This window comes from Salvia hispanica, chromosome 3 (assembly GCF_029641045.1).
Source record: "Salvia hispanica isolate PSC_SH4W2 chromosome 3, Shi_PSC_v1, whole genome shotgun sequence".
Taxonomy (NCBI): domain Eukaryota; kingdom Viridiplantae; phylum Streptophyta; class Magnoliopsida; order Lamiales; family Lamiaceae; genus Salvia; species Salvia hispanica.
The window spans coordinates 17,391,987-17,413,810 of record NC_142694.1 but is presented as its reverse complement, the minus strand read 5'-3'; the positions used below and the strand labels follow the sequence as shown (position 1 = coordinate 17,413,810).

The window sequence follows — 21,824 nt, the reverse complement described above, 5'->3', positions numbered from 1 at the left end:
GCAAAATAAATATTATTATGGTTATATATTAAATATATATCAGTTGATTATATTTTTAAAGCATATAGAGTTTATTTTATACCATATAACTTTAAACTATAAGCTATACTTTTATACAATTTTATAAACTAATTTCATCATCAAGTTGAGTTTTCAAAAGAAAATTTTAGCTACCGTATTGTCCATTATTAATTTTTGACCGAACTATAAATATTTGGGACAAAAGCTAAGATACTTAAAGTGTATGACTAAAATGTATTTTTTAGGAAAATGTATGGAACCAATTTAGGACTTTAGTTTATTGGATGTATCAAATATAATAAGAAAATATGATGATGATTATGAGTGAAGCTATCGTTTACATGTACTAGAAGACGGCAAACAAAGTGTAAGAGAACACAATTATGCCCCCTCCGAAAAACATTTCTGGATCCGCCATTGGGGAAAAGTAAAGATAAAGTTATTTCTATTTTAGGAAATGTTTCATTTTTAATGAAACAACCCAAAAAGGAAAACGTTTCATTTTTAATGTGACAGAGGGAGTACAAAACATCATCTGAATAACCGTGAGGTACGCCACAAAATATAAAGATACTTATTTCATTAATGCTTGATTATGAAAATAATACAAGCGGTAGTATATATAGACTCTTCTAACAACCCTATGCGGTTCTGACTTATTTGCGATCCGGGAAAGAACCGACAAAGAAAACCGAAAAGGAGCTTATATCATGCTCGACTCTATTAGGGCGTACACATGGGCTACTCGGCGAATGAGTAACCTTAGACACTATTACAAATTCCACATAGGGAAATTATTTTCACACACAACATAAACACGTAAATTATTATGACAATCAAGCATAATATCTTATGCATACAGAGCTCTTATTCCTTCAATATCATCTGGATGCAAGTTCTTGACCTCTCCTGCTGAAACCGTCGGAAACATGATAGCCGCATTAACATTGCTGTGATCAAGCCCTAAAAGGTGTCCGATTTCATGAAGTGCAAGGGTTTCAAGGTCAAAATAGCCCGGAACTGACCCGATGGACCACAACTCGTCGCCGTCATAATGGAACCTTCCATCTGTTGGTGCAAACGCATGAGCTAGGACTCCGCCACGGCCATCAAAAGGGTATCCGTCTCCGTGATTACCTCTAAAGAACCCTATAACCAAATCAGAGAATTGATTGGTTGCGACTTGTGCAAAGGAAAAGCGCGTGGCAGCATCCCACTTTTGGAAGGCACGTGCCACAGGGGGAATAGCATTTGTGGGATAGTTGGGCTCAAATCTATAAGTGAGACGGGTTTTAGAAGCTGGCCATCTAGGGTTTCCTGGAAAGAAGCTGTAGTGAGATACTAAGTGGAAGTTGCTCGAGCTCGGCTCGTGGTTATTGCCATGGGCTTGCATGTAGTTGGTGCCGTTAACGATATCAGGCACCCCGCATCGCGGGGTTGTCATTTTCGATATCGTATCATCATCTATGATACCTGAAGGTTTGATGTTGAAGTTTTTCTGGTAGGTTTTGAGGGCTGATTCTAGGGTATCATCGAAATCATCATCAGTGGCATGGGTTTTGCTTGGATAGTTGAGATAGCCAAATTGCTCGAGATAGGATTTTAGCTCGTGGATTTCTTTTGTGGTGTTTCCCTTGTGACAACCTGCTAATTTCTTGATGAAATCAAAAGGGGATGAGTTTTTGTCACTTGGGATGCTCCTCTTGGCATGGCCAATTGGAGCAAGTAGTATGAAAATGAGGAAGATGAAGGAGATGGGATGTAAGATCTTAGAAGCCATGAACGAGTGCATGAAAAGATGTAAAGAGTGTTGTGTTTTGTGTGTGATACATGTAACTGCTAATTGCTCCTATTTATAGACCGAGTTTAGCAGAAGATAAGAATAAATATAGAAGAAGTCAAGGGAGCAGGACTTATTTGTGGGTTTGGTTTGTCATTAATTGAATGAGTTTTACTTGAAACATTGGATGTAGAAGTATATTATTTATAAAATAGAAGAAATATACAGATGTAGAAGTATATTATTTATAAAATAGCAGAAATATAGATATAAGAATATACATGTACTCCTTCCGTCACACTTTAGGTGATTTATCATTCTTTCTTACATTATTTTTACTGTTTAACTTATAAAACAATACTAAATATACGTACCGAAATATAAATATTACACTTAAAGTGGAACGCAGGGAGCATATGTATTGGGTCATAATTTGAAAAAATGAAATGCTAATGTAATAGGCCAATTCTTATTAAGTAGATATATAGTGCAATAATACAAATACAGAAGAAATATAAATACATGCATAAATATGTAAATGTATCGGGTCTTAATATGAATAACGAAATTTTATTGCATAGGTGAATTCTTATCTAAGTAGATATATATATCATAGGACCCTATGTACTTGCACTACAAAAAATTTATTCTCCTCGTCCACCATTAAGAGTCCCGATTTACTATTTTAGTCCGTCTGCCATTATGAGTCACGGTTCACTTTTATTATAAATATCGTAGGTACACCCCACTTTTCACTAACTCCTTTCACTCATATTCTATAAATATGGACCTCATCTTTTAGGGACACAAAAATTGAGACGCAATCATTGCGTTGAAATTTTTTTAAAAAGAACAACAATTTAGGATGCAAAAGAAAGCGTCCCTAAATTAAGGACAAATTAACTTAATCTTTTGTTTTTTTAGAACGCTTCTATTTGCGTCCTCTAATTTTAGTTGTGACGCCAACAATGTAGGCCGGGCGGTGTTTTTTCTAGGATGCTTCTATTTGCGTCCTCTAATTTTAGTTGTGACGCCAACAAGGTAGGCCGGTTTTTTCTAGGACGCTTGCAAGTACCCTAAGTATATAATTAGTTTCGAAATTATTAAGGTTTCATTCATACGGTTGATGAGAGAAATATCTTCTGTGATGCCTAAACTATACTCCATCTGTTTCATAGTAATAGAGTCATTTTGTCATTTCGGTACGTTCCATGGTAATTGAGTCATTTCCCTTTTTAATAAAAGTCAACACATTTATTCTCATTTACTTTTTCCTCTCTCATACTTTATTACCTTTTATTTAATACATTACACACATTTTTCTTAATCTCCGTGCCGAAAAGAAATGCCTCCATTACTGTGGAACGGAGGAAGTAGACACATATATCATGGTCATTTTATTTTTTTACTTTTCTAGATAAAAAAATTCCAGAAAAAATCTAGCCAATTTTAGACCTTTTAATAATCTACTCCACAAATTGCTGACTTTTGCAGTTTATTTATGGCTTCTCCTATTTTAGATTATCGTATCTTCCTTTACCAATTTCATTTGTTCATTCTTTACAAATTGGTTCTTTTCTTTTCATTTTTTTTCTTACCTTACATAAAAAAGTTAAATTGAACTATAATTAAAAAGGTTTATCTATGTGCACTTTTTTTTATATTTCATAAAAATATCTATAGAGATTTCGGGACAAAGACTTTACTTTATTATACTTTTACACTATTTTTAGACATTTTTACAATTTCCTCCTTTTCTCTTTAAAGCTATTTTGTCAATTTTTGCCGATCATTTTTATAATCTTTTCAAATGACTCTCTCCCCTCTCAATATAAATAACACTTTTATTCTTTTATTTGAAAAAATTATTGAATGATGCGTGCTCTAAAACTACACTTAATATTATACACATCATAATAATATATAAAATAAAAAATCATTATTAGCAAATACATATAAACAAAGCTTAATTGATTAGTCAAATCAATAATATATAATTATCAGATTAGATAAACTAATTTCATCTAATTAGAGTTCGATCGATTAGATAAATAATTTAGACTACTCACTTTTATTGAGTGAATTGAGGTTTTTAAACTTGCTGTAACTCAACTCCTTATTGATTTAGCCTAACTTTTTTTAATTAATCAACCAATTCAACAAATTAATACAGAATATAATTTTATTTTAAATAATTAGAGAAAGAGGAGAGAGAGTCATTTGAAATTATTAAGTACGTATAAAAAATGAACGAAAAAATAGATTTAAATAGCCTTTAAAGAAAAAAAAAATGAAGAAAAGGGTAGAGAAGTCCAAAAACAATACCTCAAATAAAATTAAGTCTTTGTCCAGAAATTTTGATAATATTTATTTTTATGAGATACCAAAAAATGCAAACACCATTTTTTAGAAAAAAAAATGTATAGTTTGCTTTTTAATTTATATAAATATATTAGTTCTGATTTTTTTTATATAAAAAGTACTCCATATAATTAAACAAACCAAAATGTCGTATTCATAAGTCAAATACATGAATCAGTTCCAGTTTTTCGACCTAGATGGCTAGATCATCTTATAATGCATGTGCTCATGAAGAATACATTGTTCATCGTACAAATAGTAAAAGATAGTAATGAAAAGTTTGACATTTAGGTACAACTTTAATTATTACTACAATTTAATGTGAATTTCTGGATAGGAAATTGTCAACTAATTAAATGTACAATATAAATTCATTATTATTGTATATATGAAACTGAGTACAGTCTATATAAATGTGTAAGTGCATAGTATAGATCTCAACATTATCCGTTACCGCCAAACTTAAAATGAAGGCATGAAATACCTATGTTAAAAAATCTAAATGTATGCCATATCATAATATAGCAACGTCATTATAAAAACTCTTATTTTTTAAGAATGCAAAATTTGAGATGCAATTATTTGCTGATATCAATCTCAAGAACCAAAATCAAAATAGGCAAAGTAATGTAAATCAACGCAAGCACAAAGACACCGGATATATGTGGTTCGGTGATACCTACGTCCACGGGAAGACTCGAGCGATATTATTGATTTCAGATTCAAGGCTTACAAAGAGGAATGCAAAAAACAGCAGCTACACAATTCCCTCAACTTCACTACAATTTGCAGATTCTAAAATGCAATATGTTGCGTAATCAAGTGAAATCGCGAGATTGAAGAACAAATGTGAAACGCAAGAACTGGATTGAATCGAATTGAGAAAGAAAGGAATTTATTATTGAAGATGAATCTCTCAATTGAATTGGATACAAAAGCCCTCTCGCTTAAGAGGCTAAAACAAACTCAACAATCTTAACTACTTCCATTAACTACAATGGATGGACTAGATTTAATCATCTAATCTAATTGCATCTAACGGCCCGGATAAAAGCTCCTTTTACTTAAAGAAGCGCGCTAGTGGAGAACACGACTTCTCCAACACTTAGCCAAAACTTCGTTCCTATTGAAGCTGAGTTGATGCAGCCACATATCTTCACAAATCTCCACCTGGTTGCTTCAACTCACTCTCCTTTCTGCACATGCCTATGAGCTTCATGCACAACTCAAACTTCTCTCTCGGCAAAGGTTTAGTCAACATGTCCGCAGGATTATCTGCAGTAGCAACCTTGAATACCCTTACTCTTCCTCTCTCAATCTCTTCTCTTATAAAATGCAACCTAACATCAATGTGCTTGCTCCTTCCATGATACACTTGATGCTTAGCCAAACTGATAGCCCCATTGTTATCACAACAAATTGGATTACCTGTTGTACCACACCAAAGTCTCCTGCAATTCCTCTCAACCATGAGCTCTCTTTCACAGCTGAGGTGAGTGCAATGTACTCGGCCTCAGTGCTAGATAATGCCACCACACTCTGCAGCCTTGACTTCCAGCTCACAGCAGCTCCAAACAAGGTGAAAACATAACCAGACTGAGATTTTCTGTTATCCACACTACCAGCATAGTCACTGTCACAGTAACCAATTATAGAATCTCCATTGTATTCCATAACTCCTTTGTATAATATTCCAAAATCACCAACTCCTTTCAGATACCTTAGTATCCACTTCAAAGCAGACCAATGCTCCTTCCCATAATTGCTCATGTATCTGCTTGTGGTACTAATGGCCTGAGCTACATCAGGTCTTGTTCCAATCATGGCATACATTACACTCCCAACAATGTTTGCATAAGGGATTGACTCCATCTCCAATCTTTCTTTCTCATCCTTTGGAGCTGTTGTGATTTTTAGGGTGCAATTTAAGTACACAAAACAAGTAATAAATCCCTAAAAATACTACCTCTGCAAGTATACAGACGTGCAATGCAGTATAAAAGGTGTCGAACCCACAAGGAGGAGATTAATTGCTAAAACTACTAAACCTAATTAAAAAAACAGTAAATTAGTTTGATTTTGAGTTTTTTTTTTGGATCAAGAGGCGAGTGAAGTACTAAATGAGAAGGCAAGAAAATGCAAGAGAAACACAATAGAGAGGAAAGACTACTTCTAGCTTATTTCGGGTTGCTTGTTCACATGAATCCTAAAATCTAATTACTTTCCAATATTTATCGGGATCGTGTTGATTTTACGCTCTCACGCAGCTGATCACTGATCGTGGAATTTTACACCTAGGATAAGCTGATCACGTCTCCTAGGCTCTACTCACCAACCCCTCACTCCTACAGTCGCATAGTAAGCTCGAGATTGACTTCTACAAACGTTCAACACATAAGATCCACCCCGGACTATCCCCTGATCAGTTTTAGCCTAGGGTTTCTTATCTATGTTAGCTCCCTACTCCAAGTTAAAGAGACATTGAAGTTAAGGCCTTTACCGGATTAAGTTTGCTAGCAAAACCCAACACGGATTGAAATAAACACATAGACAAGAACCAAAACATGGAAATCTATCAAAACAAAGTCATGGATTCATATTTACAAGCTCCCCTAACAAACTAGAAGTAATCCCTAAAATCTAGCCACTCATAGTGGGCAAGAACACAAGAAGATGAGTAAATGCTACCATATGAGGCTTGATTTTAGGTGGAAGGGGGTTTGATCTTCTCTCTCCTTCTAAAATGGCTCCCAAGCTCTAAATGCTCTTCAAAATTCGTTCCCCAACCGCCAAAGATGCATTGGAAGTCATGCCCTAGCTATTTAAATAGTTAGGGCCCGAAAAACAGGCCCAGTAGCATTTGCCCGATCGGGCGATTTGCATCTTGAAAAAACGCCCGATCGGGCGTTTTGTCATACTCTCGATCAGGTCGCGCGTTTTGACGCCCGGTCGCGCGTTTTGCACTGCATTGCGCAGTCTTCGTAAAACAGCCGTATCTTCTTCATCCGGACTCCGATTGAGGCGTGCGAGGTATCCACGCGAAGCTCTTTCGAAGGTGAATGGAATTGTGGACTTGTAGAAGCATTTTAAGTTAATCTTGCAGGGCTGATTACTGATCAGATTTGGACCTTTGTTTTCTTCCTCCTCTCACTTATGGATTGGTCTTTTGTCCTACAATATATCAAAATGAGTCTATTTTTCACCGAAAAATGTGTGTTAAAACAATACAATAAAGGACTACAATTTGATTCACATCAAATACCCCCAAACTTAAATCTTGCTCGTCCCGAGCAAGTTAACAATTTAGCACTTTGTAGACCTAGAAATCTTTCTTCTCATATCACACCAACCCACACAAGTCCTCGAAAATTATTGGATGGACCCCGCATTCACTCGCAAGTAGGACTTTAGAACATGCAATGTGCACCAATCAACCGACCAACCACCTAAGAGCTTGTCACTCCACTACACCAATTTATGCTCGGGTAGTGCCTAGAGAGTCTCAAACCGTCATAACTAGATCATCAAAAGGAGTTCTTCCGGCTATTCTATTTTCTTAAGGTACTTGAGGTGTTTCCCCCAAACTTAAACAAAACTTACCACTAATAAGTCATTGTGATGCACAAATCAAAGGACTTTGATCATTTGGTTGTAATGGGGCTTTTGGTCAAGGTGGGATCATATTTGGCTAAGTGACTCACCACCAAGTTTAAAGTTCTAGCACATCCATTACACATCTCACATCTCAAATACAATACAATACACGCCCCCAAACTTGATATTTTTCATTTTCTCAAAACTAACAAACCAACACTTTTATTCTATTTTTATTTTTCACTTCACTTTTCTTTCTCTTTTTTTTTTTATTTTTTATTTTTTAGCCTTGGCTTTTTCAAACATAAAAGGCTGCCTTTTATTCTATTCATTTTTTTTCTCTTCTTTCTTTTTTCTCTTTTTTTTTTATCAACATCATTTACCACCTAATGGCTCAAACACAAGCCCTTTCTTGTCACACAACAAACCCTCCCAAGATGTGCTAGCTCTTTAACCTTGGTGAAAGGGACCATCAATTAAGGCTTAGCAAATGATAAAATAACATAGGCTCATTTAGTGACTCAAAAATTTCAACAAAAAATAAGGCTTCAAAGCTCAAACTTGGCTCACTAGGGGTTTATGAAGGGTAAGGCATGTGATAATATGGATGTGAGGCTTAACGTCCTATTGCCTAATCATTTTCATGCATCAACAATAACAAGTTCACAATTCATCAAGCTTAAGTTTAGAAGATCAACCTTAAGCCCTTTTTTCATCAATTTTTTCAAAACCGGAATTATCCTCTCTCCTTAGCTCAAGAAATCGGACTCCTAAGGACACTACATTCACTTGATTGAAATATGGAAGTTATAGCTCTCAAGCGGTTAATAAGTGAAAGAAAGGTTCCGCGGCCCAACTCTTAAGTAAAACTAAGTCCACACCAACAAATCCTAAAGGAAACGATGTGCCTAGTGACATTCGAAGGAAGAAAATCAAGCATGCTTATACACAAATATAGGAAGAATTTAAGCCAAAATCAACACTAATCAAGCAAGCATGCGAACACCCCCAAACTTAAATCATGCATTGTCCTCAATGTGCATACTCATGAAACGCAAAGGACAAAAATAGTAAAGAAAGGGTTAAGAAGACTCCCTCAAATCATGTTAAGTCGGGGTGGGCGGGTCGGGTATTTCTTTCCTTCGGCTGGGTTCCTCATAAGTAGCTTGTCCTTATTCCTACAAAACAAAACTAGAAAACAAACTATCAAGATCATAAACGAGGGAAAGAACCGAGTTAAGAAAACCCTCGCGATCAAAATAAAAACTAAAAAACATAAAACAATCTTACTACAAACCGTTGGGTTGCCTCCCAACAAGCGCCTTTCTTTAACGTCTTTGGCTAGACCTTCCATCTTCTCTTTCTCAAACAATAGGCTCGGCCAAAGGGGTCTCTTCCATCACCTCCTCATTGGTCATTCGGTCACCAAGGTATGGCTTCAATCGATGCCCATTCACCTTCCTCAATTGGTTGGTAGCAGGATCAAAGTACTCAACCGCTCCATGGGGGTACACCTTGTGTACAACAAATGGCCCCCACCAACGTGACCTCAACTTGCCAGGAAATAGCTTCAAACGAGAGTTATAAAGAAGTACTTGTTGACCCACATGAAACTCCTTGGGCTTGATGGCCGCATCATGTAACTTCTTTGTTCTCTCCTTATAGAGGGACATGCTCTTGTAAGCATCGAATCGGAGTTCATCCAACTCATTCAAGTCCATCTTCCTCTTTCTTGAAGCTTCCTCATAATCAAGATTCAACAATTGCAAAGCCCAAAAAGCTCTATGCTCAAGCTCGACTGGGAGGTGACAAGCTTTGCCAAAGACTAGCTTGTATGGAGATGTTCCAATGGGGGTTTTGTAGGCGGTGCGGTAGGCCCACAAAGCGTCATCTAACTTAGCTGCCCAATCCTTTCTTGAAGGTCTAACTGCCTTCTCAAGAATCCTCTTAATCTCCCTATTGGATACCTCAACTTGCCCGCTCGTTTGGGGGTGATATGAGGTAGCTACTTTGTGATGGACTCCATACTTAGAAAGGAGGTTTGCAAATACTTTGTTACAAAAGTGTGAACCTCCATCGCTAATGATGGCCTTTGGAGTCCCAAAGCGATTGAAGATGTTTTTCTTCACAAATTTCATCACCACTTTTGCGTCATTCGTAGGCAATGCAACCGCTTCTACCCATTTGGACACATAATCAACAGCAACAAGGATATATTGGTGCCCATTAGACTTAGGAAAAGGGCCCATAAAGTCTATCCCCCAAACGTCGAAGAGTTCTACTTCTTGAATGTTGTTCATGGGCATCTCATTGCGCCACGAGATATTTCCACTACGTTGGCATGTATCACATTTTTCTACAAATGCCTTAACATCCCTAAAGAGTGTTGGCCAATAGAATCCCGATTGTAGCACTTTGAAGGATGTGCGTCTTGTACCAAAATGCCCTCCGTAGTCAGAACTGTGGCAAGCGGAGATGATAGCGGGTTGTTCCCACTCTCCTACACACCTTCTAATTATACCATCGCTACAAAGTCGAAATAAGTATGGATCATCCCAATAGTATGCAAGCACCTCATGTAGAAACCTCTTCTTTTGATTGTATGAGAGGTCATTGGGCATGATTCCTGCCGCTATATAGTTGGCCAAACTCGCAAACCATGGAGTGGTCATCCCTCTCATCATAATGCTCAATACTCTCTCATCGGGGAACTCTTCAGCGATTGCTCTATTTTGTTCATCTTTTGAGAAGACAAGTCCCTCCAGTCTAGACAAATGGTCTGCCACAAGGTTTTCAGAACCTTTCTTGTCCTTGACTTCCAAGTCAAACTCTGAGAGTAGGAGAATCCATCTAATCAATCTCGGTTTGGCATCTTTCTTTGCTAATAAGTATTTGATTGCCGAGTGATCAGTGAATACAACCACCTTCGTGCCCAACAAATAGGCACGGGATTTGTCAAAAGCAAACACTACTGCCAACATTTCCTTCTCTGTTGTGGTGTAGTTCACTTGGGCATCATTTAAGACCTTGCTTGCATAGTAGATGGCATGAAAGACTCTCCCTTGCTTCTGTCCCAAGACAGCCCCCACAGCAAAATCTGACGCATCACACATCAACTCAAATGGTCGTGTCCAGTCAGGGGCTATGATGATGGGTGCCTCTACTAGCTTCTTCTTAAGGAGCTCAAAGGCTTCTAAGCATGCCTCAGTTAATTCAAACTTGGCTTCCTTTTCCAACAAATTGCACAACGGTTTGGCTACTTTCGAAAAGTCTTTGATGAAGCGCCTATAGAAACCCGCGTGGCCTAGGAAGCTCCTTATCCCTTTTACCGTGGTTGGAGGAGGGAGTTTGGCAATGACTTCGACCTTTGCACGATCAACCTCCAAACCTTTTTCGGACACTCTATGTCCCAACACAATGCCCTCGCGCACCATAAATTGACATTTTTCCCAGTTTAGGACCAAATTAGACTCCTCGCATCGTTGAAGCACTCTTCTTAAATTTTTCAAGCAAATATCAAAGGAGGATCCAAAAACTGAGAAGTCATCCATGAATATCTCCATAATGTCCTCATTCATATCACTGAAGATGGACATCATACAACGCTGAAAGGTGGCAGGGGCATTGCAAAGCCCAAATGGCATCCTCCTAAAGGCAAAAGTGCCCTTAGGGCATGTGAACGTCGTCTTGTCTTGATCCTCCGGCGCTATGGTGATTTGATTGTAGCCAGAGTAACCATCTAGGAAGCAATAATGTGAATGACCGACTATGCGGTCAAGCAACTGGTCAAGAAAGGGCAACGGAAAGTGATCTTTCCTCGTCGCCGCATTTAGCTTGCGATAGTCCATACAAACCCTCCACGAATTCACCAACCTCGTTGGTAATGCCTCATTGTTCTCACTCATCGTGACTGTCACTCCCCCACATTGAACTGGGCTAACCCACTCGCTATCAGATATAGCATAAATGATGCCAAAATCAAGCAGTTTTATCACCTCTTTTTCCACAACTTCTTGCATCATTGGATTTAGTCTTCGCTGCCTATCTCTTGTTGGAGAGCTGCCTTCATTTAACAAGATCTTGTGCATGCATACTGCCGGGCTAATACCCTTTATGTCGGCTATGCTCCATCCAATTGCTCCCTTATGATGTCTCAGAATAGTAATAAGGTCATCCTCCTCTTTCTGACTGAGGTGAGCAGAGATGACAACAGGTAGTCTGCCCTCTTCTTCTAAGAATGCATACTTCAAATGCGAGGGAAGGGGTTTCAATTCCACTAGTGGGGGTTCTTCAATGGAGGGTTTCAAACTTGCTTTAAAGCAACCCTCAGTGTACAATGATGCAACCCCATCATGAACATTTTTCTCAAAATCAAACTCATCATCACAGGTTGATGACTTTACTCCGTCGCCTTCACTTTCTAGGTCGGCAAGATCATAAACACTCTCCTCAATTTGTGCACTGCAGCGCGATTTTTTGTATATGCACTTGTCAAGGGCGTCTACCACGAAGCAAGCTTTTGCATCCATGGGCTTTTTCATAGCCTTTTCCACATTCACTGTGATCTCTTCCCCATTTACTCTAAAAGTCACAGAGTTATCCTTGGCTCCCAACAAGACATCTCCAGTAGCCAAGAAAGGTCTCCCGAGTAGGATGGGAACCTCTTTATCTTCCTCCATATCCAAAATGATAAAGTCAACAGGGAGGATGAATTTGTTCACCTTGACTAGGACATCCTCCACTATTCCCGAAGGCTTCACTATGGAGTGATCCGCTAGCTGCAGAGCTAGCTCAATTGGTTCCATTCTATTTTCCAATCCAATGGATCGGGCGGTTTTCAACGCCATCAATGATATACCAGACCCTTGATCAAGGAGACACTTGACTAGATGCTTGTTTCCTATCTCACATGAGATAATACACCCTCCTGGGTCTCTCCTTTTTGTGGGCAGTCTCCCTGAGATCAACTGGGAGCAATTGGAGCTCAATGACATAACTCTATTTTCTTGAAGTTGTTCCTTGTTGGCAATCATGTCCTTGAAGAACTTTGCAAATTTGGGGAAATTCATCACCAAGTCCACCAAAGAAATGTCCACATTAACTTTTTTGAACACATTCATCATCCACTCAAAGTTTTTTTCTTGATAGGGCTTTCTCTTCTTCCCCGTTATTGGAAATGGCGGGGGTGGTAGATAATCGGGAAAGTTATACGGGGACTTGGGGTCTAAGGCGGGGCTCAACTTCGGCTTCTCTTTCTTTGACGAGTCGGATTCACCCTCTCCTTTATCCTTGTTGCCGGATGCAACCGATCCTTGCCCTTGCTCCGCTCCAAGCGGTAGCGCGGTAGTCCCCTCACTCCCTTCGTCCGCCCCTGCGTGCGAAGTGCTGGGACCACCTAGGGTGTCCATAATAGGAGGAGGAACCAACTCTCTTCCGCTTCTCAAAACAGCCTTGCATTGCTCGTTACCTTTCGGATTCGGAATGGTGTCACTCGGTAGGCCTCCAGGTGGCCTTGTGTTCGATGCCGATGCAATCTGCCCAATTTGGGTCTGCATGCTCTTCATGGTGGCATCCATTTGCTGAAATTTATCTATTACATCCTTCTTGAACTGATCACTTTCTTTTCGGTACTGATTATTCTCTTTCTTGCTCTCAGACATGAAGGAAAAGATGGCAGCTAATGGGTCTCCAACCTCGGGCTTCTTTTCAAACCCGGGAGGTGCATTTGGCCTCCAATTTCCACTAGTCCCTTGATTTCCTTGGTTCCCTTGGCGACACTGATTGCCTTGGAAATATGATTGATTCGGACCTTGATTGTATCCTTGGCGGTTTCCCACATAATTCACATCCTCAGTTTCTTGTACAAGGTGACACTTATCAGTGTGGTGATCCCCATGACAAACTCCACATTTCACAATGGCAACAGTGGAGGGAGCACCCAATTGCATGGATGTGAAGGCCTTAGATAGGACCCCCACTTGGGTGTGGATGCTCGCAATTTGGCCTTTCACCAAGGCCAACTCTTCATCACGCAAGCTATCGCCAAATGTTTCCGATTTCTTACTAGCTCTCCGTGAGCTATGCCAAGTCTTCTGTGCCGCCGCTTGAGTCTCGAAGAGCTCTCTCACTTGATCAAAAGACATCTGCAACAAGTCTTCCTTACTCGCGGCATTGATCCAACGCATATCTTCATAAGTTAGACCTTTGTAGAACTTGTGCAACTCCTTGTTTGGAGCCATACCATGACTTGGGCATTTTCGAATCAAGTCAGAGAATATATACCATGCCTCCGAGAAGGTCTCATCATCCTCTTGTTTAAAGTTGTGGATGGCCTCTCTAAGCTTGTCCAACCTCTCGGCAGAATTGAACTCAATCAAGAACTTCTTCTTGAGCTCCTCAAATGTGGCAATCTTGTACCCCGGCAAGGAATCATACCATAGACGTGCCTTTTCCCGTAGAGTGAAAGGAAAAAGAAGTCTCTTGACTGAATCATGTGGCACTCCTTGCGGCTTGTAGTTACTTGTGAGCTCATAGAACAAATTCAGATGGGCAATGGGGTCTTCATCACTCTTCCCCCAAAACTGAGATCTTTCAGTAATCAAACCAATGTAGTGAGGAGGTATGTTGACATTATCCGACGCATATGCAAAGGCATCTAGATGATCATTGGCCTCTTGGAAAAAATCACCAAATATTTCTTCCGGTGGCACAATTCCCTCTCCACCATCCATGTTTTCAACAAACAACAATGTATTCTCTGAATCTGAACTTTCTGAATCAAACCTTCTCTGTCTTTGTCTCACTGAACTCAAGGTACCAAACTCGGCTAGACCCTTTGATCGTGTAAACATACACTAGAACCCCTGTCAAGCAGAAAATACCAAGCACAACACAACAACACAAATTAAAGCAAATAAGGGGTTAAGTTGGCACGATGTCACCCCTCTACCGGAAGCGAGAACCTCAACAACTCCGAGATTAGTCCTAATAATCGTGTGTGCGGTAAAGAAGTGTTCTAGCAGAAAATCCTAAGAGTGGGAGTCAAGCCATCCGTTACCCAACCGTTGAGAAACGGTCACTGCTTCAGAACTTGATGACCACTAATCACGTGCTTTCCACACAAGCTCCGCCCTCCTTCCACGATATAATATCTGCACAAGAAACACACGGATTACGGGCACCCTGTGGAAAACAAAGTAAAAAAACTAAAAATTTAACTAAACTAAACTACCTATAAAACTAAGAAAATTAAAAAAAAAAAAAAAAAAAAACACACAAAGTTCTAACAACTAACGCCTCCCCGACAACGGCGCCAAAAACTTGTTGTGATTTTTAGAGTGCAATTTAAGTACACAAAACAAGTAATAAATCCCTAAAAATACTACCTCTGCAAGTATACAGACGTGCAATGCAGTATAAAAGGTGTCGAACCCACAAGGAGGAGATTAATTGCTAAAACTACTAAACCTAATTAAAAAAACAGTAAATTAGTTTGATTTTGAGTTTTTTTTTTGGATCAAGAGGCGAGTGAAGTACTAAATGAGAAGGCAAGAAAATGCAAGAGAAACACAATAGAGAGGAAAGACTACTTCTAGCTTGTTTCGGGTTGCTTGTTCACATGAATCCTAAAATCTAATTATTTTCCAATATTTATCGGGATCGTGTTGATTTTACACTCTCACGCAGCTGATCACTGATCGTGGAATTTTACACCTAGGATAAGCTGATCACATCTCCTAGGCTCTACTCACCAACCCCTCACTCCTACAGTCGCATAGTAAGCTCGAGATTGGCTTCTACAAACATTCAACACATAAGATCCACCCCGGACTATCCCCTGATCAGTTTTAGCCTAGGGTTTCTTATCTATGTTAGCTCCCTACTCCAAGTTAAAGAGACATTGAAGTTAAGGCCTTTACCGGATTAAGTTTGCTAGCAAAACCCAACACGGATTGAAATAAACACATAGACAAGAACCAAAACATGGAAATCTATCAAAACAAAGTCATGGATTCATATTTACAAGCTCCCCTAACAAACTAGAAGTAATCCCTAAAATCTAGCCACTCATAGTGGGCAACAACACAAGAAGATGAGTAAATGCTACCATATGAGGCTTGATTTTAGGTGGAAGGGGGTTTGATCTTCTCTCTCCTTCTAAAATGGCTCCCAAGCTCTAAATGCTCTTCAAAATTCGTTCCCCAGCCGCCAAAGATGCATTGGAAGTCGTGCCCTAGCTATTTAAATAGTTAAATAGCTAGGGCCCGAAAAACAGGCCCAGTAGCATTTGCCCGGTCGGGCGATTTGCATCTTGAAAAAACGCCCGATCGGGCGTTTTGTTATACTCTCGATCAGGTCGCGCGTTTTGACGCCCGGTCGCGCGTTTTGCACTGCATTGCGCAGTCTTCGTAAAACAGCCGTATCTTCTTCATCCGGACTCCGATTGAGGCGTGCGAGATATCCACGCGAAGCTCTTTTGAAGGTGAATGGAATGGTGGACTTGTAGAAGCATTTTAAGTTAATCTTGCATGGCTGATTACTTATCAGATTTGGACCTTTGTTTTCTTCCTCCTCTCTCTTATGGATTGGTCTTTTGTCCTACAATATATCATAATGAGTCTATTTTTCACCTAAAAATGTGTGTTAAAACAATACAATAAAGGACTACAATTTGATTCACATCAGGAGCCTGCCCCACAGACATCTTAAAATGCATAGCCAAAGGAGTTGCAGTAGCCTTGGAATCTCCTAACCTGAATCTCCTCACTACCCTTGAGATATAGTCTGTCTGATTCAGCCAGATTTCCCTTTTATGTTTATTCCTCATGGTATTCATACCCAGGATCCTCCTAGCTCCACCTAAATCCTTCGTATCAAAAGCAGAGCTCAAGTCATCTTTTATTCTCTAAATTTCCTCTTTAGATGATCCTGCTACCAGCATATCATCAACATAAAGAAGAAGATAAGCAACTGGAACCCCCTTTCTCTTTTTGATGTAGACACATTCATCATATTTTGATCTGATAAAACCATTCTTCAACACATGGTTATCAAACTTTCTGTGCCACTGCCTGCTGGCTTGTTTCAAGCCATAGAGACTCTTCTTAAGTAGACACACCTTATTCTCCATCCCTGACTTAACAAAACCTTCTGGCTGACACATATAGATAGTCTCCTCAAGATCTCCATGTAGGAGTGCTGTCTTTACCTCCAACTGCTCAAGTTCCCAATCTAGTTTTGCCACTACTGCCAGCAAAATTCTAATAGATGCATGTTTGACCACTGGAGAAAACACCTCGTTGTAATCAATACCATACTCTTGTGTGAAGCCCCTTGCCACCAACCTGGCTTTAAATCTGATCTGCTCATTATCAGCAGATTCAATCTTCTTTTTGAAGATCCACTTGCAACTAATTAGCTTCCTTCATTGGCCTTCCCCGCAAAAGCATTAGCCTCAGCCATATTAAGCAATCCTGGCTTGAGCTCAAAATGATTGGCATCAATCCCATCGTTGCCAATTGGTGGGTTCTCTACCTCTCTGTAAGCGTACATGTTTTGCACTGGCATTGTGGCTTGTTATTCCTCTTTTTCTTTCAGCTGTTTCACCACATCTGCAAGTTGTAAATGGAGCTGTTGGACTACCGGGTCTGGATGTGGTACATTGTTCTCTTCGTTGTCCACTATTGTTACTGCAACAGGAGCAGACGGTTCTCTCTTAAGAGGCGAAAGTGATCGCCTTTGATTGAGCCTTCTCTGAGCGTTTCTCCTTCGGTTGGATGCTTCGATCTCAGGATCGAATAACTCTAATGGTTGCCCCTTAGAGCGAGTGAGCATACAACCTGAAAAGAAAAACACAAAAGTGAGAATAACTCAAAAAGAAAAGAAAAAAAATTAAAGCAGGTAAAATCTAGATTAGTAATCTTAATTATTATCACGATATTAGGCTATAGTAACACAAAATTGTCCCCGGCAACGGCGCCAAAAACTTGACTCAACTTATTTTTAACAAAATTATACCAGCAAGTGTACGGGGCTAATGTAGCAAATAGTAAGCAAAGAGCATCGTATCCACAGAGACAATCAGTGTCAACCTAATTACCACGAACCAACCTCAACTACTATCTAGATGAATCGGAAAGTTTGGGTTTTCTAAATCTACTTAAAAGCAAGGTAAAAACAATTAAAAACAACTAGAGAACTAAAAGCAAATAAGAGAATACGGATGTAGATCAAGGATGAGGAGAGTAGAATCCTACGGGATCGATGAAAACTATCTTATGCTCAATTAACTTCCTAACTATGCCAACAAAGGGTCTCAAGGGTTATTAAGTTATCACTAAGGTAAAACTATATCTTTTCTCAAAGCATATAGTTTGTAGATTGCTACCTAGAACCGAAGTCTCCTTCCTAGAACTAAGACAACAACTCCTAATAGCTCCTAAGATACTTAGCTTCATTCAAAGGCTCAAATCTCTCGATTATATTGGCAAAGACGTCAATTTCTTCTCTTTCAAATTAAACTACTCACTTCTCAGTTCTTGTAGTAAAATCCACATGCATTTATAATGTGATCAATCAAATAAATGTATAAGCACAGAAGAAATCAAAATAACCACATGAGCCAAGGCATAGAAAAAGGAAATCAATTAAACATAAGAATCATTGTATCTTCCCCGTAGAACTCTACGAAGGATTTAGCTACTCATGTTCAACACAAAAGTCAAAGAAATATTCAATGAAATATTCAAAAACATTGTTTGAACAAGAATAAAACTAAAAGATGAACTCCTAGAATTGGATTGGGCGGATTGGAGGCCTCGTCTTCAATCTTGCGATGAATACCCATCCTCTGCTCGTTCTTCTCTTCTTTCTAGGTGAAAAAGTGGTATTTTTGGGGTAGGAGGCGTGTAAGTTGTGTTTGGAGGCGTTTCCTAGGCATATATATACCTACGGTTGACTTTGGGCCTGAAATAAGCTGTCCGACGAAGCTGGCGGGTCGCCAGGTTGGGTGTGCGTCGAAACTGGCGAGTCGCCAGCTGCTTACGGCATTTTTTTCGTGTTTTGCTGGCGGGTCGCCAGGTTCGTTTGTATGCGAACCTGGCGGGTCGCCAGCTATGTCCATGCTCTGCGCAGTCTTTGTAAAACGACCATAACTTCTTCTACCGAACTCTGATTGAGACGTTTAAGACATCCACGCGAAGCTCTTTCGAAGACGAAGAGAATGGTATGTATTACATGCGAATCGGACTTCAAAATATCCAGAAAAGCTGTCTCGAACATTGAGCAGCTGCACATCCACATATTTTGTACATTTTTCTACACATTCTTCACAAAATGGTCAAAATACCAACATAATAGAGAAGTAGCTATAACCATGTCTCAAAGTACATAATATATGATCAAAACCAAGTAAAAATACCCTCTAAAATCATGTAAAATCCAAGTGAATCACCTGCCCTCCACCTTATCCACCAGAATCCAAGTGCCATTTTTAATCAAGGAATCAATTTCGTCAATCATAGCCTTTAGCCACTTATCTCTTTCTTTACACTCCATTGCTTCCTTGTAAGACCCTGGCTCAGAGAACTCAATCTCCTCAGCCACACATAGAGCAAAATACATCATTTCTGAATCAGCAAATCTGGAAGGTGGCCTAATGTTTGTTCTTCTAGCTCTATCTCTGGCCAACTGATAACCACTCAGATCAACTGCATTATCAGCTTCTACTTCAGTGCTATCACTATCTGAATCACTCTCATCGGAATGACTCCCCACCTGAACTCCAGCATTATCATCAGGATCAGAATTATCAGAGATTGAAGCCATAGTTTTCTTGAATAGCATGTCATTCTCAATGAAGGTAACATCTCTACTGATCAAGTTTCCAGGCTCTATACACCAAAGCCTATACCCTTTCACACCATCCTGATAGCCTATCATGACACATCTGAGAGCTCTTGCATCCAATTTGGATTGCTTCAGATAAGCAAAAGCCTTACAGCCAAATGGCCTCAGATGAATATACTGACCATAACTCCCATACCACCTGAAGTCTGGTGTCTCACTGTTAATGCTTGAAGAAGGACATTTGTTGATTAACTTCACTGCAGTAGACATTGCCTCTGCCCAGAATTTCTTCTCCATCCCAGAGGCCAACAACATACTTCTTACTCTCTCCATGATAGTCCTGTTAGCTCTTTCAGCTACCCCATTTTGCTGTGGATTAAGGGGGACTATCCTATGCCTTTTGATTCCCTTCTCATGGCAGAAATTTTCAAACTCTTTTGAAAGGAATTCCAAGCCATTATCTGTTCTCAGGCACTTCACCACACAACCTTTTTCCCTCTCAACTATGATACACCATTCTTTGAACTTTGAGAAAGCCTCTGACTTCTCCTTCAGAATAAACACCCACATCTTCCTGGAGAAATCATCTATGACACTCATATAGTATCTTCCTCCCCCCAATGAACTCATTGGTGCAGGCCCCCACAGGTCACTGTGTACATAGTCTAGAGGTGCTGTAGAGGTGTGTTTCCCCTTTGGATATGGCAATTTCTTAGCCTTGCCCAGAATACAAACTTCACAAGGCTGACCAACTCTATCAGTTGCTCCAGAAATAACTTCCCTTCTTATCAACTCCTTGATACTGCCAACCCCAGGATGCCCCAACCTCACATGCCATAATTCCAGAGGCTTTGATTTTACCACATTCACATCCCTAGATCTTCTCAAAACAACTGCATTCAGATAATAAAGAATTCCATGTTGCACACCTTCAAGAAGAACCATATCCCCTCTTTTCACCAATGTTTTTCCAGCAAAAGTCTCTATTTTACAGCCCTTCTTATCAAGAAGCCCCAATGATATGAGATTCCTCTTAACATCAGGAATGAGCCTCACATCATTCAATATTACAACCGAGCTATCCTTCATCCTCAACCTGACACTACCAATCCCTTTTATGCCACAAACTTGATTGTTCCCCAGGACCACAGAACCATCAGATTCATTCAAGGACTCAAACCAATGCTCATGTGGACACATATGGAAACTACAACCTGAGTCAAGAATCCAGCAAGCATCCTCACCTATCTCCATGATATTCAATGCTTGAGGAGGCTTCTCCTCCACCTCCTGAACATAATCAGAATCACTCAAGCTTGGGCCTGCACTTTCAGCAGCTTGCTTTCTCTTCCAAGCAAAGCAATCCTTCTTGATATGGCCTGGTTTCTTGCAGTGATGACAGCTCCTTGTCTCCTTGAATAAACCAACCTTCTCCTTATCTGTTTTCTTGCCAAACTTCTTCTTGGTAGGAGGAAACTTCTTGTCATTGCCTTTAGTATACAGGCTCTCTGGGACTGGATATGCAGCCTTCTCTTATGTTCTTAGAGAATCCACATCCTCCACTTCTTTGAGTTTCAATGCCTGGTACACCTCTTCATAGCTGACCTTGGTTTCCCTGCCAAGAAGTATAGCCTCCTTGAAATGTACATAGCTTTTTGGCAAGGCATGCAACAACATCAATGCCTTGTCCTCATCCTTCATTGTCTCCTCGATTGCTTCTAAATCATCAAGAAGCCTATGAAACTCTTCAAGCTGCTCCAGGAGACCCTTTGATTCTATAATCTTGAAGGCCAGTAGCTTGTTCTTGAGATGGAGTCGATTGGTGGTGGATTTTGTAGCATATAGTGACTCTAATTTCTCCCATACATCAAGCGCGGTCTCCTCCTTCTGAACCTCCCGCAGAACTCTATCATTGAGATAAAGCAAGAGAGTACTGTACGCCTTGTACTCCAACTCTTCCAACTTTGCCGCCTCTTTCTCCGGCAGCCCCTCCACTGACAGCGGTTTGCCATCCTTCAAGATTTTCCACGCTCCCTGCTGCATCAAGACAGCCTTCATTTTGGTCTTCCATAAACCAAAATCATTTTGGCCTGTAAACTTCTCAATCTCAAACTTTGCCCCAGCCATTCTTCAAACTCCGACGATCTGAACCAGCTTCGAAGATCCTTCCAACAGACGACGCCACTTTGTTGCGTAATCGAGTGAAATCGCGAGATTGAAG

At 39.8% G+C, this 21,824-nt stretch overlaps 1 protein-coding gene, 1 non-coding gene and 1 pseudogene across 2 annotated transcripts; 1 reads left to right on the top strand and 2 right to left on the bottom strand.

Moving 5' to 3' along the window:
• Window positions 1-584: 584 nt before the first annotated feature.
• On the bottom strand, window positions 585-1,855 carry LOC148930290 (metalloendoproteinase 3-MMP-like). Its single transcript, XM_089067610.1, has one exon. It carries the CDS (start codon window positions 1,811-1,813, stop codon window positions 872-874), a length of 942 nt encoding a protein of 313 aa, XP_088923736.1. The 5' UTR covers window positions 1,814-1,855; the 3' UTR covers window positions 585-871.
• A 3,463-nt stretch (window positions 1,856-5,318) lies between these two features.
• Window positions 5,319-6,034, bottom strand: LOC148930289 (secreted RxLR effector protein 161 pseudogene; annotated as a pseudogene).
• Window positions 6,035-13,993: 7,959 nt separating this feature from the next.
• LOC148930288 (small nucleolar RNA R71) lies at window positions 13,994-14,100 on the top strand. Its single transcript, XR_016137482.1, has one exon. It is a non-coding gene; the product is annotated as a small nucleolar RNA R71 (small nucleolar RNA).
• The last annotated feature ends 7,724 nt before the right edge of the window (window positions 14,101-21,824 follow it).

Bases quoted from the DNA above. Each gene is read 5' to 3' on its own strand.
- LOC148930290 (XM_089067610.1), bottom strand. From the start codon at position 1,813: ATGCACTCGTTCATGGCTTCTAAGATCTTACATCCCATCTCCTTCATC.